Below are 22603 nucleotides of genomic sequence, written 5' to 3'. Positions count from 1 at the left end.
TGTTGCCAAACGTCAGCCACCAAACCTTAATGACTTGGAGAGGATCTGCCAAGAGGAGTGGGCCAAAATCCCTCCTGAGATGTGTGCAAACCTGGTGGCCAACTACAGGAAACGTCTGACCTCTGTGATTGCCAACAAGGGATTTGCCACCAAGTACTAAGTCATGTTTTGTGAATGACAAAATGTATGAAAGACACCTGGTAGCCAGAAATTCTGCTGAATGATAGGTGATCAAATGCATATTTCCCTCATGAACATGTAAATCAGTCATCATTTGTTAGACATGCATTTCTTTTGAATTTTTTTGTTGCTATTCTGTCTGTGTTACAATACACCTACCTTTTGATTTTTAGACTGATCATTTCTTTGTGAGTGGGCAAACAATCAAAATCAGCCGGGGATCAAATACTTATTTCCTTCGCTGTATGTGTGGGCTATGGGGTAGAGTGGCAAGACGGAAGCCTTTTCTCAAGAAGAAAAACATCCAAGCCTGGCTAAATTTTGCAAAACCACATTTGAAGTCTCCCAAAAGCATGTGGGAAAATGTGTTATGGTCTGATGAAACCAAGGTTGAACTTTTTGGCCATAATTCCAAAAGATATGTTTGGTGTTGTTTTTGCATCATGCTTTGGGGCTGTTTTTCTTCAGCTGGAACTGGGGCCTTAGTAAAGGTACAGTGAATTATAAACAGTTCCAAATACCAGTCAATATTGCTACAAAACCTTCATGCATCTGTTAGAAAGCTGAACATGAAGAGGAACTTCATCTCAGCATGACACGACCCAAAGCATACATCCAAATCAACAAAGGAATGGCTTCACCAGAAGAAGATGAACGTTTTGGAATGGCCGAACCAGAGCCCAGACCTGAATCCGATCGAAAATCTGGGGTAATCTGAAGAGGTCTGTGCACAGGAGATGCCCTCAGTCTGACAGATTTTGAGTGTTTTTCCAAGGAAGAGTGAGCAAATATTGCTAAGTCAAGATGTGCCATACTGATAGACTCCTCCCCAAAAAGACTGAGTGCTGTAATAAAATCAAAATGTGCTTCAGCAAAGTATTAGTTTAAGGGTGTGCACACTTATGCAACCATATTATTTTAGTTTTTATTTTTACTTCCCTCCACCTAAAAGATTTGTTTGTTCAACTGAGTTGTACAGTTTGTAGGTTACATTAAAGGTGGAAAAAGTTCTGAAATGATTTATCTTTGTCTCATTTTTTTACATCACAGAAACCTGACATTTTAACAGGGGTGTGTAGACTTTTTATATCCACTGTATGGCCTTTTCAGTGCATATTCTGCAGGCATGGTCCACTGTTGTCACGCTCTGAGAAATCCCATGCAGCCATTGCTGGAGTTCATACAGACAAGAAGAGGCTGCCATGAGACAGCAAGAAGATCAGCAGTACTGAGATGTAACAAAGGATGAAAAAAGGTGAAAGCAAAAAATGTTAAATTGCTTAACCTCCTTAGCGGTATTCCCGAGTGTAGCTCGGGGTAAAATTTCAATACCAAGAGCGGTAACCCCGAGCTACACTCGGGCTTACCATGCGGCGTTGTTCAGGGGGTCCCTGCAGCACTTATCTTGTCCTTCGCTCCCACGATGTGTCCCCTGCATCGTCCCCGGCCATCTCCTCCAGCTGATGCCGGCATCCGGCTTCCGTGTTCCAGTCCCTGTGACGTCGGGACGGACGGGTGCCGGCGGGAAATTTGAAATTTTTAAAAAATATCATTTTTGCTGTCATTGCTGTTTCAATGCATTTCACATATATTTTGTCCCTACTGCTTTGTCCTGCGCCCTGCCTGCATTTTGACTGTTCTTTCTGCCTGGAAACTTAGAAAAGTCCATGGCATCCAAAAAGCATCCCTTTACATCACCACTTGCAGAATTGAGTGATGATTCGTGGGGGAAATTCGTCATCAGACACTGAAAACGATTTTGCAACTTTGCTCAGCGATGTGCAAATTTGCCTCTGTATTTCAAATTTCAGTGTTTTTGGTTTGATTATATTATTGAATTAAATTTATTATTATTATATTATTTTTTATGCTTATTTATTAAATTATAATTTATGATTTTGTGTTGCAAGTTTTATCATATTCGGGATGTTTACTAGACTCTTGTTCGGACAGATTTCAGTGAGTTATTCCTAAAAATTACAGCCTACAATAAAAAAACTACATATTTCCATGCAAAAAATGGTACCGCTTTTAGCACAAAAAATCGGAAAGAATCATACCGCCGAGGAGGTTAAAACACAGTGTCTTGGCACACTAATGCCATTTAGTTAAAATGTACGTTTACTATTAAGCATCTGAAGGTTTACAAAGAAGTGCAAAAGACAGCAAATATATACAGAAGCATAAATATGTGCAACTTAGGGCTGAACAGTAGAGTGCTCAGATGGTTATAAAATACAAAGCTAGGACAGTAAAACCAAAGCTTTTTTTTCCCCTCTTTCTGTTTTGAGGCATTTGGAAAACAGGGCACAAGGTAGGTGGTTTCCTTTTAGAAGGCTGGGCATCCAGAGGTAGAAGGCTTAGCCCCACCTCTAGGGCACATGTACAGGAAGTCAGCCTTAGTTCAGTGTTGGGGTCTAAGGAGAGAAGACTTCTTTCTCAGCTCTCCTGTTTCAAGGCTGGAGATTGAAACTAGAAGATTGCTGTCCAGATGCTTTTGCTTTACAAGCACCCCAAGAAGAGATCTTGTCTATTTCATCCAACTGCTTACTTGGTGTCTCACCAAGCACTAAAACATGGATTTTCACCACAGGCTGTGCTTGTTCCTCACCATTTGCATATCTCTCAATGTTTGGTGGCCTACCAGGACCCTAGACTTGGAGAAGCAAAGCAACCTTTCCCTTCTCCTTGCAGCCATGTGGGTGCATCTGCAAGCTCAGCATCTCACCAGGTGCCTAGCCATGGGGATTCACTGCAGACTGTGCTTCCTCCAATTGGTCCTGCAAATCTATTTGGATGCACAGTGAACCTCCAGGCCTCCAGATTTGGGAAATCCCCGCACACTCTGATCTCTCCTCACACACATGCAAATGCAGTTGCAAGCCCAGTGTCCCACCAGGTGCCCAGACGTGGAGATGTACTGCGGTCTTTACTTCCTCCACGTGACCATGCAAATGTATCTGCTTGCCCAGTGAACCACCAGGCCCCCAGATTTGGAGAATCGCAGCATCCTCTGATCTTTCCTCACACCCATGCAAATACATCTGCAAGCCCCCTATCTTTCCAAGAGCCCAGTCACGAAAGTATATTGCAGCCTCTGCTTCGTCCACCCTACCATGCAAGTGTATCTACTAGTTCAGTGTATCACCAGGCCACCAGACCTAAAGATTCAACGCAGCCTCGGTTTGCTCATCACTACCGTTTGACTGCATCTGGATGCTCAGTGTCCCACCAGCCCCCCAGATTTGAAGAAACAATTCCTCAGGTTTCTGCTCGTAGCTATGTGATAAAATCTGCCTGGTCAGTGCCATCCCAGGCCCCCAAACCTGCACATTCAGGGCAGCATTTGATGTCTCCTCCCAGCCATGCAAGTTCCCCTGCATGCTCAATGTTCAACCAGATCCCTAGACTTGAAGAATTAGCGCAACCTTTGATCTCTCCTCACAAAGATGTAAGTTCACCATGCTCCGTATCTGAACAGGATTCCGGATTTGAAGAATCACTGCAGCCTTCAGATCCACCTAGCAAAATGGTGAGTAGTCCAGTTCCTGGGGGGGTTCTGCTGTGTCCCTTGGTGGGGCTGAGTTGTGTCCATTTAGAGAGTGAATCTATATGGAAATATTATAATTATCGATCAGCTGCTGCACTTGCAGGGCTCTAATGAGGAAAGTAGCAGGGTCTGCATCCCTTTAGACGTGATTTCCCTTTAAAGAGTAATTCCAGCCTTTGTTGAGGGAAAAAAAAAAACATTCCCCTCTGGGCGATCTATGTAAATTTCAAGGATTTTAACAAACTTTGTTGTAGATTCCTACCTTTTGTTATTCTGAAGAAGTACCTTATTTTTCGCTCCATAAGACGCACCTAGATTTTAGAGTAAGAAACCAAGAAAAAATTATTCTGAACCAGTGGAATGCGGACGTAGTACAGGAGATGACCGGAGACTGCGGACGGAGTGCAGGAGATGACCGGAGACTGCGGACGCAGTAGAGGAGATGACCGGAGACTGCGGACGCAGTGCAGGAGATGACCGGAGACTGCGGACGCAGTGCAGGAGATGACCGGAGACTGCGGACGTAGTACAGGAGATGACCGGAGACTGCGGACGCAGTGCAGGAGATGACCGGAGACTGCGGACGCAGTACAGGAGATGACCGGAGACTGCGGACGCAGTACAGGAGATGACCGGAGATTGCTGACCATTGTGAAGCTGGGGGGGCACCCGAATTTGACAGGTACCTGCTCTCATTTCCGCGGAGTTGTCCTCCCCGTAGTCTTGTGGAACACGTGACAGGTCCCAGAAGACTACAGGTGGCCATTCACAAAGCGCAGCGCTCCTCACACATGCGCAGTGGGCACCCGGCTGTGAAGCTGCAAGCTGTCACAGTCAGGTGCCCACACTGAAGATGCTGGCGCCAGGGAGAGAAGACGGCCGGTGAAGGCAGGACACAGCTGGATCGGGGAGCGGGTTCTTCTGCACAGTAGAGCCGAGCGGCTGGCCTGGTATTCTATCACAGCGGCGGGAATACCGGTCCAGCTGCTCCATATTCGCTCCATAAGACGCACAGACATTTCCCCCCGTTTTTTTTGAGGGAAAAAAGTGCGTCTTATGAAGCGAAAAATATGGTAGATGTTTGTTTCCCTGTGTCCGTGTGCAGAGTGAATCTGTATGGGAGTGACTGATTATCAATTAGCTGTTGCTCCTGCAGGGCACTAATGTGGAAAATTGCAGGGTCTGCATCCCGTTAGACATGATTTCACATAGGGAATATTTTGCCAAAAATGACATTTTTGCTGCAGACGATGCCAAAAATATGACTTGTATCTTAGTGCAGACTTTTGGGGAAATCAATGAGTCAATCACAAAAGCAGGAAATGACATATTCTGGGGCCATTCCAGAGAACACTTCCAGGTAGCCATATTGCATCTTACAGGAATTTACAGCACTGCAGATTGAAAAGTAATGGTAATGTTTGAAAAAATTCAGTTACAATATGACTTGTGATGCAATTGTGTGCGCTATATTATTTCATTTGCTAATTTCCCCCCCCCCCCCCACAAAAGTAGAGTTGCGCTTTGAGTATCTTGCCAAAAATGAAATTTTTGTTGCAAAATCCGACTTGTAGCTTAGTGCAGACTTCTGGGAAAATCAGTGAGCTAATCACATAATCAGGAAATGACATTTCATGAGTGCGGTCCATACATCATCTGTGTACAGAGTCCTCCAGGTTGTCATATTGCATTGCATTTTACAGAATAATACAGAGCTGTAGGTTAAATAGGAAAGTGGTTTCTAATAACATTGAGCCCGGGTTCACACTGATACGGTGCGGAATTCGCAGCTGTTTCTGTGCGAATTCCACACACTGCATCAGAATCGCACCGTGTTCTGCGGTTTTTACTTTTTGTGCTACAAAAACAAAAAAGACCGACAATTTTGAAAAAAAAGAACAGTATTCTTTATTTTCTGCTGTAAAACCTATCCAATAAAAAAAATTAAAAAAATCTAATTTCTTCTTAAATTTAGACCGAAATGCATTCTGTTACATATTTGTGATTTTAAAAAAAAAAACAAAAAAAAACCCCAATAAGTGTATATTGATTAGTTTTGTGCAAAAATTATAGTGTCTACCAACTTTGGTACATATACTGGAATTTTTTTTTTATACTAGTAATGGTGGCCATCTTCAACTTATAGCGAGACTGTGATATTGCAGCGGACGTTTTTACACTAAATTACTAAATTTGTTGGAACCAGTGATACTGATACAGTGATCAGTGCTACAAATGTGCACTGTCACTGGACTAATGACACTGGCTGGGAAGGGGTTAACATCTAGGGTGATCAAAGGGTTAAGTGTGTGCTTAGCTTTGTGCTTGGTGTACACTAGGTGATGCTTTTACTATGGGAAGTGATGAATCATGTTCTCGGCTCTACAGAGAGAAACGATTCAGGACTTTCCACTGTCACAACAGTGCTCTGTAAACATAGCCATATCTCCTTCCTGACTGACTATCTGCAGGTGCTGACACTTGCTCACCAGGGCTTGCAGATCGTTTTGTGCTGTGACAGTTCACTTCTGAAGATCTCCTCCGGCAGTGTGCGTGTGCCCCCGTGTGGCGAAAGTGCAAAATTACATTTATGTGATTTTATTTATTTTTTTTTTTTTGCACTGGAATGCTGCCCTGTAGCAGTAAAACTGCTATAGGACTGGGGGAGGGGGGGCAAATGGTTAAACCCTGGAACTCTGCAGTAGTGCACCAGAGCCATATGTATTGCACTCAGTTGTGGGGTGCCACCTTTCCGCAAAATGGATTGTGTTCACTGGGCCTGTTGAACGTAATGGCGGGGTTAATGTTTGTAGAAATATAAAGTGTCGTGCCGGTGACATGTACACCCCTGAGTGTTGTGCCAGTGACATGTACACCCCTGAGTGTTGTGCCAGTGACATGTACACCCCTGAGTGTTGTGCCAGTGACATGTACACCCCTGAGTGTCGGTTGTGCCGGTGACATGTACACCCCTGAGTGTAGTGCAGGTGGCATGTACACCCCTGAGTGTCAGTCGTGCCCGTGTCATGTACACCCCTGAGTGTAGTGCCGGTGACATGTAGGACACCCAACATTAGAGGTGATTTATTCTTCCAAAGAAAATACACTTTTGCACCCTGGTACTGACTAGTATTCCAATGTTTCTCTTCTCCCTCAGTTTTTTTCCATCACTGAGCTAATGTGACCCCAGCACTGATGGAGAGGGGCGGGGGAGGGTCAAACTAGGATGCTGTGCAGGCAGCTGACATCCTCCTTATCAACTGATGATGTCATTGGTTGTCAGGATGGCAGCGGCTAGAAGGTCATAATGGTGCACAATGAAAACCTGTGGCTTTGTGTAACTAAAAGGTAGGCTTGCTCCACCCTCTGGCTTGTATACAAGTTTTGGCCAATTTTTAGACATTTTGCCAAGGCACCCCAGAAGACACCTCAAGGCACCCCAGGGTGCCTGGGCACCCTGGTTGAGAAAGACTGCTTTAGAGCATAAGGGGGAGTGATTAGAGAGCAGTTAAACCACAGATTAACCCCAGATCACTCCATAAAGAGGACCTGTCACTGCTCCAGCTATCACAAGGGATGTTGTTCATCCTTTGCGACAGCAATAAAAGAAATTAAAAAAAAAAAAAGCCAATGTAAAAATAAATGTTTTAATTTATTATAAACATTTTTTAAAGCACCCCTGTCGTCCTCCTGTGCTCATGCGGCAAAGGTGAACACATACATAGGTTGCTCACATATATATGAATGGTGTTTGCACCACGCATGTGAGTTATCGCCATGAACATTCTAGGGAGAACAATAATTCTAGCACCAGACCTCCCGTGTAACTCTCAACTGGTAGCCTGTAATAGCTTTTAAAGCGTTGCTATGAAAATTTTTTAGCTACCATAGTTTGTCACCCTTCCACATGCACAATTTTAAAGCTTGACATGTTTGGTATCTATTTACTCGGTGTAACATCATCTTTTATATTTTAACAATCAATTGGGTATTATACTGTGGTTGTGTGTATTTGTGCAGCGGTTTTTCAAAAGCCAATTTTTGAGAAGAAATACACAAATACCATGTGGCATACAAAATTGCCACACCCACCATTTTATTGTCTAGGTCTGCTGCTTAAGAAAAATATATAATGTTTTGGGGGTTCTAAGTAATTTTCTAGCAAAAAAAAAAAAATGCAGATTTTTACATGTATGCGAGAAGTATTAGAATCGGCCTGGGAGTCAAGTGGTTAAATAAAACATGTTACAGAATAGCTACAAACCTTGAGGTTCATTATAATCTGGTGAGTGCGTTGATTCATGGGTGGGCATAGTATCGCAGGTGGGCATGAGATTACATTAGTTACTCATAGTATTACCACTTTATAAAGGAAGAACAAAAAATAAAAGACCGCTATTATTAAATATTCCTTTTATTAGCACCTGGACATTTAATCACATGGATTTTTTACATTTTACTGACCTATATTCCGGAAATTATATGGCATATATTTGAACGAATTAATTTATTGTAATATATTTGTGATATACTTTTATATGGATGCATTTGATAACACAGGTTAATAGTTTGCTATAACGCTTTTGAGGGTTTGTTAGCACTGTCTTTTTATCAAAGTGCCTATGGACAAAAGTGGCAGCAAAGAAGCCATAAGAGATCAACAGTGTTGATATACAGCAAAAGATGAGAAAAAAAAAGTTTTAAATTAAATTTAAAATATAAAAAATTTAAATCCAAAAATCCATTGCTTATGATTTAATGTCATTCAGTTATTGTCTTCCATGTACATAAAATTTGAGCTCCTGACTTTTTTGTCTTGCAACAGGCTGACCATTCTTCAAGTACTGTGCGGAAAAGACGGGATTCGTTCGGAATGTTTGACGGGTATGATAGCTGCAGTGAGGACACCAGCAGTAGCTCCAGCTCTGATGAGAGTGAAGAGGAGGTGGCACCACTACAGTCCAGCCTGCCCATTATAAAAAACAATGGGCAGGTGTACACTTATCCCGATGGGAAATCTGGAATGGGTAAGCACCCAGGTCCCCATTTACTAAAAGTATATTGCTTTTTTTCTGCAAGTTTTAAAGGATAAGTTCACCTTTAAAAAAATAAATACATGCACTTCTTTTTGCAGATGATTTATTATTATATTTTTATTATTAGGAGCATGTAAAACCTTGCACCCTCAATCAGCAGATCGCATGTGCAATGCAAGGCTCTTCAAACTGTCAGTGTAGCCGTCTGCCCATAGCTCATACCGACAGGCAGTTACTGAATGATGGAAGAATAAATGGACTCCCAGAGCACTCACCAGTGTACTAGTAGTTCATTGAGAAGTACAAGCCATCAGCCGCAATGGTAACGGTAGCTGACAGTAGTTGTAGTTCTTCCATTCACGGAACTCTATGAATGAATGATGTGGCCGCGCTTTTTTTTTTTTTTTCATTTCTGACAGCTACGGGGAGAAGATCACATGTCATAGCGGGGGCTCGGGGTTGAGCAGGGGCGCTACATCAGTAATATGTTACATGTTACACCCTGAATACGGATGTAACATGTTACCAATGGTGGCCTTATCCTTTTAAAAATTGAATGGAGAAACCCAACTGGCTGCAGGAGGAGGTTCAAGGTTTACACTGGTTAATTTCCAGACACGCCCATCCCTCTTCTTCCTACCACCCCCCCCGCCCCCATTCCTTTAAGCAGTTTTTTTTTTTTTAATGGGTCCCTTTTTAGATGCTTTTTTTTAATTTCTTCCTGCCTAAGTCCACCAACCCTTGTCAGCACCGCTTCTAGGAGTCTCAGCTGGTGGATCTAGCGCTTCAGTAGACTAGTCACTTTTTCGTGGCATCATCTTTGCTGCAGTCTTCTGAGGATCCTGCTGCTGGTCCATGTTATGTAGGCAGTGATGTGGGCGCCTAAAGAAGGATCCTCCTCCTCTGCAAAAAATGAGACACATGACTTGGGACCTGAAGTGTCATGTGACTGTGGATTTACTGTAGGTAAGTATTTTGGTTATTTAGGACCTTGTATTTTTTTTTTTTTTAATGTATCCATTTTTGTCGACGTGGAGAGCTAGTGGAGGAGGAGTGCCTGGAACCAGGGGTGAACTGACAACTCATGGGGCCCCCGGCAATAGGGGATCATGGGGCCCCTGTGTCCTTGCCCAAACTCAAAAAAACCTATGAAAAAGGTACCAGGGGCATCTCATGGGGCCCCCTACTGACCTCCCGGGCAATAGGGGATCATGGGGCCCCCGTGTCCTTGCCCAAATTCAAAAAAGCCTATGAAAAAGGTACCAGGGGTATCTCATGGGGCCACCTACTGACCCCAGGCCCTCGGGCAGTCCCTGAGTTTCCAAATGGTCAGTCCGCCCCTGCCTGGAACCCAGACCTTACAGCATCTTCTAATTCCAGCTTTCAGCAAAGCATTCTCCCTTCTTCAGCCTCTCCCACAGCTCAGTGCAAGGCTTTCAAATAAAGAGTACACAATGATAATATTAGCGATGGAACCTCTTTAAGAGGTTATCTAGGGCCTTAATGCATTTTCTTTTTCTTTTTCCTCTTTACAGCAACCTGTGAAATGTGCGGAATGGTCGGGGTTAGGGATGCATTTTACTCAAAGACAAAGAGGTTCTGTAGCGTCTCCTGCTCCCGAAGCTATTCCTCAAACTCTAAGAAGGCAAGCATCCTGGCGAGGCTACAGGTAGCAGGCTGAGAAACACCCTTGCTTATCACGTCTACTTGGTTTAGGGTTTGTATAGATGAACAGGGCTTCGTTGCCCGTTATGATGAACCACCGTCATTTCACCGCTATGTGACCGCATGTCTGTGCCCAGGTATACGCCTAAAAAAAAAAAGCACGCACACAATCACGGATTCCACTTGTTTCATGAACTCCCTAGTTGCACTTGAAATTCTGTATACCAGCGCTTGCTGATCCCATACAGGTGGGTTGACCGTGGTTCACTGGCTGGTTAATGCGGGCCAACACAGGTACATGGTAAACACACCCTCTTCTATACAAACCCTTGAAGGGGTTTTCCACTATGGTCCTAAAGTGGAAGTTGGCACCTAAGGAGAGGTCATCTCCTTCATTTCCACTTTAAGCAGTGCCACAGCCTGCTGATTACATTGTTGCAAAGGTTTCTTTTTTTGGGGGGAAAATCTATTTATTCAATGCAAAGGTTTCTTTTAATCTAAAAGTGGAAATCCCCTTTAAATACCAAAGCACTGTGTATTGAGTGTAGCACTATAGCTGGTAGCACTGCTATGGAGCATGTCTTTGTTGGCAGAGGCTGATTTGTTTGCCACAGTACACTTACTGATGGGTTTCACGTGTGAATATAAAAGTGAGCAGAGATTGTTGGTGAATGTCTGACAAGTTTAAATTGCACCTGTAGTGTTTTATAAAAAATATGCTGTAAATGAGGGCAGTACTGGAGGTAGCCTTTGCTTTTTATTCTAGATGTGTGTTGTCACTTGTATTCTCTCCCCATCAAAGCAGAATGATGTAAAGCCGGCCGTAGATGGGTCAAATCTCGATTGCTTCAGCAGGGACCAGTTGAGATTCAGTCCATCTATGGGCAGGCTGCTTGAACTGAAGTTAATCCGTCAACTTCAGTATGACCAGCCTGTCAGATTATTTTGTATGCAATTACTGCTGGTAGCTATATCCTCCAACAGTGATCATTGTAAGATGTCTACAGGGAAGGCTCCTCGCCAGCACAATGGCAAAATGGAAGTATTCCCTCATCAACACTGCCGGTTGATGGGGGGAATCAGGGGAATAAACTATGGCTTGTTTAGTTACGGTACATATAAAGGTGCAGCGCTAAAATAACATAAATAAGAACAGCATATTATCGCATAAAATAAAGTGCAGAGTATCGGATCACACTGAGGTGAACTTGAGTGAATAAAAAGTCCCAAGATAAATGAGGGCCCAACGTGGGGATCCAGTAGATCCTAATGAGTGTGTGGGGCAGGATTCCAGTGTACCACACGGTGAATCTAGGGTAAAAAAGTGCGCACTCACCAGAAGTGCGTCAAAAATACGCATGTGAAATTATCCTGTTACATCAGGTAGCGGTCATCTACTATAGTGATCTGACTGACACAGCTGTAGTAACTTGTCCCACTAGAGAGGTTATTGTAGTTTCCACTGTTTGGATCCGTGTCTGTAGCCTGTCAATCAGCCCCTGGCCACGCCCAGTCCTGCCCACTAATTCTGGATTGACAGCACTGCCTCTGGTGCTGAAACTCTTCTGCTGTGAGCTGTAGTGTCAATATAACATTAATGTACTTTTGACGCACTTCTGGTGAGTGCGCACTTTTTTTACCCTAGATTCACCGTGTGGTACACTGGAATCCTGCCCCACGCACTCATTAGGATCTACTGGATCCCCACGTTGGGCCCTCATTTATCTTGGGACTTTTTATTCACTCAAGTTCACCTCAGTGTGATCCGATACTCTGCACTTTATTTTATGCTATAATATGCTGTTCTTATTTGTTATTTTAGCGCTGCACCTTTTATATGTATTCTGTTGGAAGGTTCATTCTCGGTTACCTTTTTGGTGTTCTAGCAGCTATCTTTTATATAGTTTTGGATAGCGCTCGCATATTACCTCTTTACTATGTTTAGTTACGGTGTCTGGCTGTCCCCCAAGGAGAATGACCTACCTCCTGTCTGAACTCAGGGTTCACTGCTGCTCTAGGAGGATACAAATGTTAAATTTAAAGTCTTTAATTTTCATTCCTGAAATTTTACAGCACATTTGTTTTATGTTTTGGCCCGATGAGCTCAGGAAAAGCTAGTATAGGCTTACAGGCTTCTGTTCCGAGAGGGAGAGAATATAAGTATCTAGCACAAAAAACGTTCCCTTAGAAGTAAACTGGCGATATAACAGTTCAATAGCAGACATTTTGATTATTACAGATGCTGATTGGCTGACTGGTTTCAGCATTTCTATAATACACTAAAGCATTCATACCTGAAAACACAAGTATGTCCTGTACTCCTACCATCACAGCATTGTGTTGACACATACAGGTGCTCTTTAAAGAGACACTGGCCCTTTACATATTCAGGACAAAGGGACACTGTGTGAAAAGGATCTTTCTTCCCTGACCCACTGATGCTCACCTTTTCTGCAATCCCCTGCCACTTCTTTCTCTATATCAGCTGGAATAAATACGCGGTGTTTCTGGGTATGGGTGACCATATGACCTCCTCCCATGTGACATTGTTACAGTGCTTGGGCCTATGGGAACAGGCACAGTGACACAATTGAGGGGGTGACATTGTTTCATTAAAGCATAAATGTAACTCAAAATAAAAATATAAAAATCAGCACATAACTTACAGTCTGTAGGATGTGTCCCTTGTACCAATTCTTTTTTTAGTTGAAATCCTCCTTTGTACCTGTCACCTTCCCCCCACTGCTGTCATAACTCCCGGAGCGGTGGGAATTAATACAAGAGGCGGTCACAGGCTCTCATCAAGAGTCCGGCTATGCCTGCTATTTCCACTTAGCTGCACCATTCATAGTAGCTGTACGGCAGCTTCTATAAATGGAATAGGATCTAAGATTGATGTATGGGCAGGTGATTGATTGCTCCATCCCCTCCATTCATGGATCCTGTTAAATTCGGTGAAGCTGTAGTACAGCTTCTACAAACAGAGCAGCTAGGCAGAAAAATGGCATATTCGGGCTCTCTTGATGTGAGCCTGTGACAGCCTTTTAGTTGTATGAACCCTCACCCGAGATTACAGCAGCGGTTGTGGTGGACTGGTACGGAGAAGGAGTCGGCACAAGGGACACATCTCACCGACTCCCTTGTGCTGATTTTATCTGGTTTTAATTTTGGCTACACTTAGGCTTGACAGGAAACTTATCAGATGCATTATAGTATGTAAAGTAACATAAAAGCTTAATACAGAGATTCTGCAAGTACTTTTTCTGATCCCATCTTAGACACTCTGACCACAGCAAAGGCATTGACTTGTCTGATTTGGACCTCATCTCTAACATTTGACAAACATTTATTAGAACCTTACTGGCCACTAAAAGCTCTGGTAATGGATTGCAAATCGTGCCCAGAATAGAGGCAGACAAGGTATTTGCAAGTATATCTTGATGCCTGCTGCTAAATGAAATCCTTTCATGTACTAATCTATATCTGTGCAAAGATCACTCCTAGACACCTTATACTCCTCTATCCTGCACTCCCTCTCAATGCCCCTTCCTACTGCCACTGAAAAAACTGGAATCAGAACTTTAACATATGACAGTGCTAGGTCAGACCAAACATTTGTGAGAGGAGGTGACGCGCTGCCTCATACCTAGTACCACCAAGTAATTTGCAGTAGAGTATTGGCGAGCCCCCGTATAAAGGTGGTCAATTTTACACAGACCCTGTCATTTTGCCCTGAATGTGCGAGTGACAGGGTCTCTAAGTCCAGGGGCAGCTTAGTTCATTTCAGCCTACCAGTAATCATTGCTGCCTTGTAGCATGTTCTATTCTGATGTACTTCTCCCTTTTTAGGGTAAACCTCCCACTAAAAGAGCAAAGGTTCTCCAAAAACAGCCACTTGTGGCTAAGCTTGCAGCTTATGCGCAGTATCAGGCTACACTGAAGAATCAATCGTTAAGTAAAACTGGTAAGTCCTCTCTCTGCGTGCATTCTCCCTGCAAATGTAGTACTCAGAGTTGGTAATTTTGTCATCCTTATTTTGCAGCAATCACTGCAGAGGGATTTAACTGGGGCACCTACATCACTAGCAATAACCTGGTGGCAGCTCCAGTCTCTTGCTTCAAACATGTAAGTTCAGCTGTCATGGATTATGTGAATGGTAACTGTACTCTATCACTCGCTGGGGACACATGTACTGGGAAGGTTACTTTCCCTTACTTAGTAGGTGACGGATGCTAAGAAACTTGACTCTACCCTTCTGGGCTGCTCCCAGTGTTAGCCACTCAGTCAGTTTTTCTTTTGATCTGTCAGATTGGCTAATTACCAACAACTGTGTGTAATGATTTGCTATCTGATTGGATATCATTTGAATGGATTATTCCATAAACTTCCAAACTACTTCTACAAATATATGTTGCGCTCCTAAATACTTCTCAATAAATAATAATTAAATTACTACCATTAAATTAATTCAAATTATGATACAAATAACTAATAAAAGTGTATAAATACCAAAAAATATTTAAATAGATAATTTCAACTAATCAATCTCCTCCAAATAAATATCAAAATAATTCCACATAAAATACTCCTCTAAAAAAATTTTACTAAGTGCTCATATATCATCTATTAGTGACATGATGTACTTACTAATACCCTCAATTTCATTTATATTCATAATACCCTCATTTAATATAATAAAAATAATAAACCAACTGATAACTCTCAACTAAAAGGCATTTAAATGATCTCCCATAAATAAAAATAACCAAATGCTCATAAATAATTAGTAGTGATTAGTATGAATCCAAACATCATCAAAATAATAGTCCCATTGAATAAACAATTGTTTATATATAGTGACTTGGTGCTTGTTGTTCTTCAATTTGTGACTTTTGTGAATCCTTCAAATAGTGAAGATGTGCGCTCACCTCCTTTGATGCCTGCATTTAGGCTATACACGCTTTCGGTTCACTTTCCCTGGAACCTGCTAGACATATACTTTTGCTGGTAAAATTGGGAGATCCTTCCTTTAGGAGTAATGGATGTATCCTCCGGTGGCTGATTATCCCCTCAGGGATTACACACTCCTTTTGTTATCTCAGACCTCCTAATTATCCTCTCCTTGTGTTACTCCCCATGCAGGAAGAAATAGAGGACATAGTGCTTTACCTTTTAAAACTTTTTATTCCCACCATCCAAGTATTAAACTCACATTAGACAGATTTAAATAACGCAATATCCCATTGGAAATTTTCTTCCCCGGTCCCCCTCTAGCTCCAATACCGCTCCTCCACCTGCTGGCATAAAAGCCAGTCTTTTACTGTCCAGTGTCTGACTTGAAAAATGGGTGGATCCCTGAAACGTGCTGTGCCCAGGGGCGGACTGACCATTTGGAAACTCGGGCACTGCCCGAGGGCCCAGGGTCAGTAGGGGGCCCCATGAGATGCCCCTGGTACCTTTTTTTTATAGGCTTTTTTAAGTTTGAACAAGGACACGGGCCCCATGATCCCCTATTGCCCAGGGGCCCCATGAGTTGTCAGTCCGCCCCTGGTTGTGCCCACCCACATCCTGGCATCGGTGGTAGCAGTTGGGATTAGAGGGAGGCTGTGTATGGTGTTGGTTGTGTTTGTTTTTTTCTTTCCCCCCGGTGGGTCCGGCTCTCCACCACCTGGCTCATTGATCTGTTGGTCAGAGTTGCTGTGGATTTAAAGTTCATCCCCTACCCCAGAGCTACTCTTCACTTGCTTTCATGTAAGTTTAGATCTGTTTTTGTAAATAAGCTTGGTTACTTTGTACTTTTCCAGCACCTTGGTTACACTGACTATTGCCATGACATTCTACTATAACTAGTGTATGAATATAGTTGGGGCTAGCATCTTCTGGGAAGTTCTTCTGCTGGTAGCTTGAGCCTTGTCTCAACAGTGATTTACAGTTAGGTCCATATGTATTTGGACACAGGCACAATTCCATTTGCACAGTCTTATCCCATACCTCACCCTGCCACCCCCCCCCCTCCATTTTCCCTAGTCCATACCACAATCCTAGTTTCTATCCTGTCTTATTATCTATCTATAGATAATACCTACCTGATCATCTATACCTGATTATCTATCTATATCTGTATCCCTTCCCTCCTATCTCCTTCTCTCTGTCGGGTACTCCATTAGAACTCCTAACACTCTTCCACCTATATTCCAACCAATTCCAGATATCTTTTGATGTTTTAAAAACCAACCAGCTACTCCACATTTTCTCGTCCATCCTCCTCAATATGACACAACTCCTCCCATCCTGTCGATATTTTCCACTCTGTTAACCCAGTCATTTATACTTGGTGGATCTGCGGCAGGCCAAAATTTGGGAATCAAGCTCTTGGCCGCACTGACTAGATTATATAATACCCTGTTCTTGTGTAGTTTTACTAAAGGTTCAAAATTATAAAATAAACATGTCCACTGGTCTCTCTGTACAGTAATCCCGCTTATTTCCTGAATATATTGTATTAGTCCCTGCCAGTAATCCTGTATTTTCGGGCAATCCCATCATATGTGTACCATTGTTCCTTTTTTCCCCACATACTCTCCCACATAAAGGTGAAACATCTACTTGTTGTTTATGTGCCTTACTCAGTGTCATATACAATCTAACCATACATTTGTAATTCATTTCAACTGTGCTCATATTCGTCACCTCATGTTTTAATTTGAATATATTATTCTTTTGTTGCTCATTCAATTTTGATCCAAGCTCCTGTTCCCATTTTTCCAAGAACTGGGGAGGATCAGTACCCTCCATATCCATAGGAATCTTATTAATCCTAGAAGTACCCTGTTCGGGGTCTATAGCTACGTTCAGTAGTTTCTCAAATGGATACTGATCCTCCAATGTCCTCATTGGTTGTGGAAGCGTTGAGACAAAATTACCTAATTGGCCGTACTGCAACTCTTTTAATGTGGAAAATCTTCTTTTTTTTTTTTCTCTTTAAATCAAAAAAAGTGTGCAATTTCCCCTTTATTTATATTTTATTTATATATATTTATATATCTTTCAAACATGCATTCTGATCTTTGATCCATTTCCCAGAGATATCATCATTCCCTGGGGGAAAATACTCCCTTCCCACCAAGGGAATCATAACTGAATTATATTTCCATCCCTTTTGCTTATCCATTCTATCCCAAACCCTTAAAACTTTCTTTGCAGTGGGCTAATATTCACATCCAATGTGCGGAATTTATGTGGTACCCAAACCATCTTCCCTAACGGTGCCTTACTCAGAATCTCTCCCATGTTCACCCAACCTTTCCCTTGTGAATTAAATATCCAATCTATTATTCGTGATAATATCACCGCTTGATAATATTTCTTAACATTTGGCATACCCAAGCCCCCATTCCCTTTTGCCCTACACAATACCTGGTACCTAATTCTCGGTTTCTTATTTGCCCAAATAAATTTAAGTATCTTCTTTATTATCCCGAAAAAAGATCCTTGTAGGTGTACTGGGGGCATGTGAAACTTATACAGATTTTTGGTACTATCACCATCTTACCAGGTTTATCTGACCTCTCCAGGAAGATGTTAGTTTTATTCCCAAGTAGCCTATTTCCACTTCCCTCCATGGAAATGGGGATAGGAAACAATGATGGAAGTTGTGCTGCTAGATAGTATTCTTATTATTTAGATAGAATTTTATATATATATATATATAAGATTTAGGAACACTTTAATATCCCACAATATTTCCATCGTATGTGCTAAGCATAGGTCTAGGGAGAAAACAATGCAAGCCAATGCACTGATAAATAAAAATGTGGGTATAAACTGTTATATTAAATATTCAATAATGATCACAAACAAAAATGTCACAACACCGGAATGTCTTTAGATCATGCTGCAAAATGGCACTCGCCTATGGACAGCACCTCTGACATTATCTTCTCATCACAGGCACCAATGGGCAACTGCTGGGGGGACATAGCTGAAGGTGTACGAGTCGAAGTCCTCAACACAGATCAGAATTTGACTTCAAAAGTGTTTTGGATTGCTGTAATTGTGAAACTGGCAGGTAGGTTTTTTATGGGGGTTTTTTTGTTTTTTAATCTTCACTGGCTTCTGATTAATATAATAGCTTTTGTACATAACAATACTGTAAAATGCTGGCTTTTGTTTTCAATTGCAGAGCCACTCAAGCACATGCCTTCAATGCTAAATCACAGCCAAGTGCTGCATTTGGCTTACTTTACCTTAAATCACACATCCTAGTAGGACTTACTTTATGAACCTGTAGGTTCTGAATACTTTTCACTGATTTCCTATCTATGCTAAAGTAACTTCAGGCTTTACACTCCATCACACTATTAGTAAATCTAAACTCCAAAACTAACCTAAGGTATAGTCCAACCTTTCTTTAAAATAATAAATTAATGAACGCACACTTTTATAAAAATGTGCTCTTGTTAATGTTTTGCATTAAGTGTAAAGGACTGCATCTGTGATCAGTGCATCTTGGATCCAATGCACAGGTTCCTACAGGGTTTTTCCCCAGCCCCGGATGGGTACTGTCCTAGCATTTATGGGGCTGGAGGAATTAATCCATGGACTACAAATATGGTGATGTAAATCCTAATAGAGTACGAGTGTGGCAACGCGCCCCACTGCCACAGTGGCAGATGGGCCTTGTAGTCTAAAATGCTCAAATTTCTGTGAATGGATTACTCGGCTGCACGGGCGAAGCAGCGCACAGGCTTGCCGAATTCAAAACTACACAGAAGCCTATTGGGAGAGGAATCTCGCAATTCTGGTAATTGAAAATATGGGTGTAACATGAAGCCTGGCATGAAAGGCGGGATATGCTCTTTTTTGGCCACATGTGTGCGTGCATGCCAGTGATGACCGCATGACATTTCTAGGGTAAGTTTACAAAAGCCACTGTGTTGCTGATTTCCTGGTGCTGCAGATATCCAACATTGTGTCATATACCTACTCCGCCTGCCATGGCTTTACCCAGACTCCTACATCCTGTGATAACATAGGAGCTTATGAGGAGCTGGTATATATAATCTTCTGATATGCAATAACTGTAGACCATCAGATTAGGTGCATTTGTAAATTCAAGACAGTGTGTCATGTTAACTGGTCATGGTACCAGCTAAAGCAGGAACATAGGCAAGGATTAAAAGATAAGGAAGCAGTATACTTGGTAAGTGATTAACTAGAAAAACTGTATGTTTAATATCACTTTAAAAGTTGTCCGACCATTTTTTTCTTAAGATAGCCTTACAGTAATCATTTTTTTTTTTTTTTTTCCTTTAGTAGGTTGAATGGAAAAAAAATTACCCATTTCCCCCATCCACAGATTCGAGGTGGATGGGGCAATAGCTCCTCCTGAGTTACTGTATGCTGACAGCAGGTAGACTTCCCCACAGTCAGAATACACTGATCAGTGCTGCCGGCTGTAGCCGGTGGCACAAATCGCTCAGGAAAAACCCAAAACATTGGTTGTACAGAAGTTGATCATTAGATCGACTTCTATACAACCACTCTGCCCATACATGGATCAAAATTGGTCTGGTCCTTGCTGAAGCAGCTGGATTGCGATCCATATATGGCTGCCCATAGTTTTGCGTAGAATGGGGAGCCCTTGTCAGGGTTTTACTGCTGTCTGGAATGCCTTTACTCTTTAATTCCTGTCTGCGCTGAGGTTTTTACCAGAAAGGGAAGGGAACTCCAACAGCAACAAAGACAGAAATAAAAATGGTTTTCTTTAGTAGAGTAGGAGAAGGCTAGCAGGCCTGTCAAATATTTACTTCTGTCTTTGTGCTTGTGCACATTTTCCTTCACTGCCTGTCTGATTAAACTTATCAGGAGGACAGTCATTTAGGGTAAATTTCTCTAAGGCTAAGCTCACATCTGTGAGGGTGGTTCACGCTGCAGGTCCACCCCTGTTCCTGCGGCCACAACCACCCAAGCAGAAAAACACACTGGATGCATGCTGGATGCATTAATCCTAAAGGCGTGCCACACACTAGAAATCACTTCCACACTGGGAACCACAGAGCACTTGCGGTTCCCTTGGGGGCTGCAATTTCTAAAATGCTGCAGGGACCTTTCCCTGCGTTCCAGGAGATGCAGCAAGCCCATTCAAATGAAGAGCCACATGTGTGAACCTAGCCTAATGGAGTTACAGATGGCACTAAAGTCCTGGTGGGAGTTCTGACTCTTCCCTACACTGTCCAAATCCAGTAAGAAAAAGGTTTCTTTTTAGTGGTTAAAAGCCAGCTATATAAACATGTGCCCCCAATGTCCACAATGTGTTATTTTGTGTTTAATATTGGACTTTTGTCTTTTTTCAACCAGACTAACTATGTAACTATGTAATTATGTAATATTCCTTATACTGTCTTGCATTTCCAGGATACAACGCCTTACTGCGATATGAAGGCTTTGAGAATGATACCAGTCTGGATTTCTGGTGTAATATTTGTAATAATGACGTTCACCCAGTTGGTTGGTGTGCAAGCAGCGGAAAGCCACTAGTACCACCCCAAAGTATGTTCATTTTTTTTTTCTCACTCCACAGGATTCTGTTGCTTCCAACTTTATTCAGTTGTCAAAGCGTTAAATGCTGAGGTGATGTCTTTTGTTACTAGTTAGTATATGTGAGTGATTTTTATTTTGGCTCAGAACACACTTAACCTCCCTAGCGGTATTCCCGAGTGTAGCTCGGGGTAAAATGTCAGTACCAAAAGCGGTAACCCCGAGCTACACTCGGGCTTACCATGCGGCGCTGCATAGGGAGTCCCTGCAGAGCTTACCTTGTCCTTCGCTCCCACGATGTGTCCCCTGCAGCGTCCCCGGCCATCTCCTCCGGCCGATGCCGGCATCCGGCTTCTGTGTTCCGGTCCCTGTGACGTCGGGACGTACGGGCGCCGCCGGCGGCGGGAAATTTGAAAATTTTAAAAAATGTAATTTTTTTTTCCAAACAAATTTTACATAGTAAAACATTGCTGTTCCAAACCATTTCACATACATTTTGTCCCGAGTGCTTTGTCTGGCGCCCTGCCTGCATTTTGTCTGTTCTTTCTGCCTGGAAACTGAGAAAAGTCCATGGCGTCCAAAAAGTGTCCCTTTAGGTCAAAAGCGGTTTTAGACCGGCTAGAGAACAGCGATAGTAAATCAGAACCACTTGCAGAATTGAGTGATAATGATTCGTGGAGAAATTCGTCATCAGACACTGAAAACGATTTTGCGACTTTGCTCAGTGATGTGCGAACTTGGCGCTATATTTCAAATTTCAGTGTTTTTGGTTTGATTATATTATTGAATTAAATTTAATATTATTATTTTTTTATGATTATTTATTAAATTATAATTTATGATTTCGTGTTTCAAATTTTATCATATCCGGGATGTTTAATAGACTCTTGTTCGGACAGATTTCAGTGAGTTATTCCTAAAAATTACAGCCTACAATAAAAAAACGACATATTTCCATGCAAAATAATGGTACCACTTTCAGCACCAAAAATCTGAAATAATCAGACCGCTAGGGAGGTTAAAGGACAATTTCAGGTTTATTAGAAAACCTCTCAGCGCCTCTCCCAACCCCTCCAAATATACACGGTTGAGCCACCCACTTATCTGCGGCATCGGATCTGTGATCAATAATACATCATTAAATGCATTTTTTTATATTTTTTTTGTAATGCAAACAGTCTTAGTACTTGAAACTGACTTAGTATCAGCTGCGTTCAGTCCTTATACCAAGCTGGAGTGAAAGAGTAAGCAGCCACTGGAGGGTGGGAGGAAGGAGCCAATCAGTCCATGTGCTGACAAGGAATATGCTGATAGGAAGGAAAAGGGTGACAGTGAGATGAGCTCATTACTGTGCTGTTTCTCCTTTCACTATCCATTCACAAGCTAGGGTGGGTCCAGGATGACCTGGGCTCAGAGGAGGTGGGTTGAATGACGCTGACCAGAAGACTAAGGACATTTAGTGCTAAAAAAATACTGAGGGGAAAATCTTTGGAATTAAAGTGAATATTGCAGATAAAACTGTTTTTGTTGTTATATCTTTTAATGGGCAGTTCATTTTTATCTTCATTTCAGCTGCTGTAATGTAAATCTGTATAAAAAAAAAAACTCCGGGACTGGTATCACTGAGCTGCTT

The 22603-nt window shown here is 42.2% G+C and overlaps 1 protein-coding gene across 2 annotated transcripts in view; it reads left to right on the top strand.

The window, feature by feature from the left end:
• The window catches only part of MBTD1 (mbt domain containing 1), a 105379-nt gene that overhangs the window by 26876 nt on the left and 55900 nt on the right, over nucleotides 1-22603 (top strand). For both annotated transcript variants that reach the window (XM_089672457.1, XM_089672530.1), the window contains exons 2-7: nucleotides 8556-8757; nucleotides 10302-10435; nucleotides 14281-14395; nucleotides 14474-14556; nucleotides 18382-18499; nucleotides 20848-20982. In XM_089672457.1, the coding sequence (XP_089528583.1) occupies nucleotides 8556-8757; nucleotides 10302-10435; nucleotides 14281-14395; nucleotides 14474-14556; nucleotides 18382-18499; nucleotides 20848-20982 (787 nt within the window). The remainder of the gene's footprint in view (nucleotides 1-8555; nucleotides 8758-10301; nucleotides 10436-14280; nucleotides 14396-14473; nucleotides 14557-18381; nucleotides 18500-20847; nucleotides 20983-22603) is intronic.

Source organism: Staurois parvus, unplaced genomic scaffold (genome assembly GCF_062004578.1).
Source record: "Staurois parvus isolate SC_StPar_1 unplaced genomic scaffold, SC_StPar_1.0 ptg000003l, whole genome shotgun sequence".
Classification (NCBI taxonomy): Eukaryota; Metazoa; Chordata; class Amphibia; order Anura; family Ranidae; genus Staurois; species Staurois parvus.
Note: the sequence above shows the minus strand (reverse complement) of the source record. Positions and strands in the feature narration are given on the sequence as shown.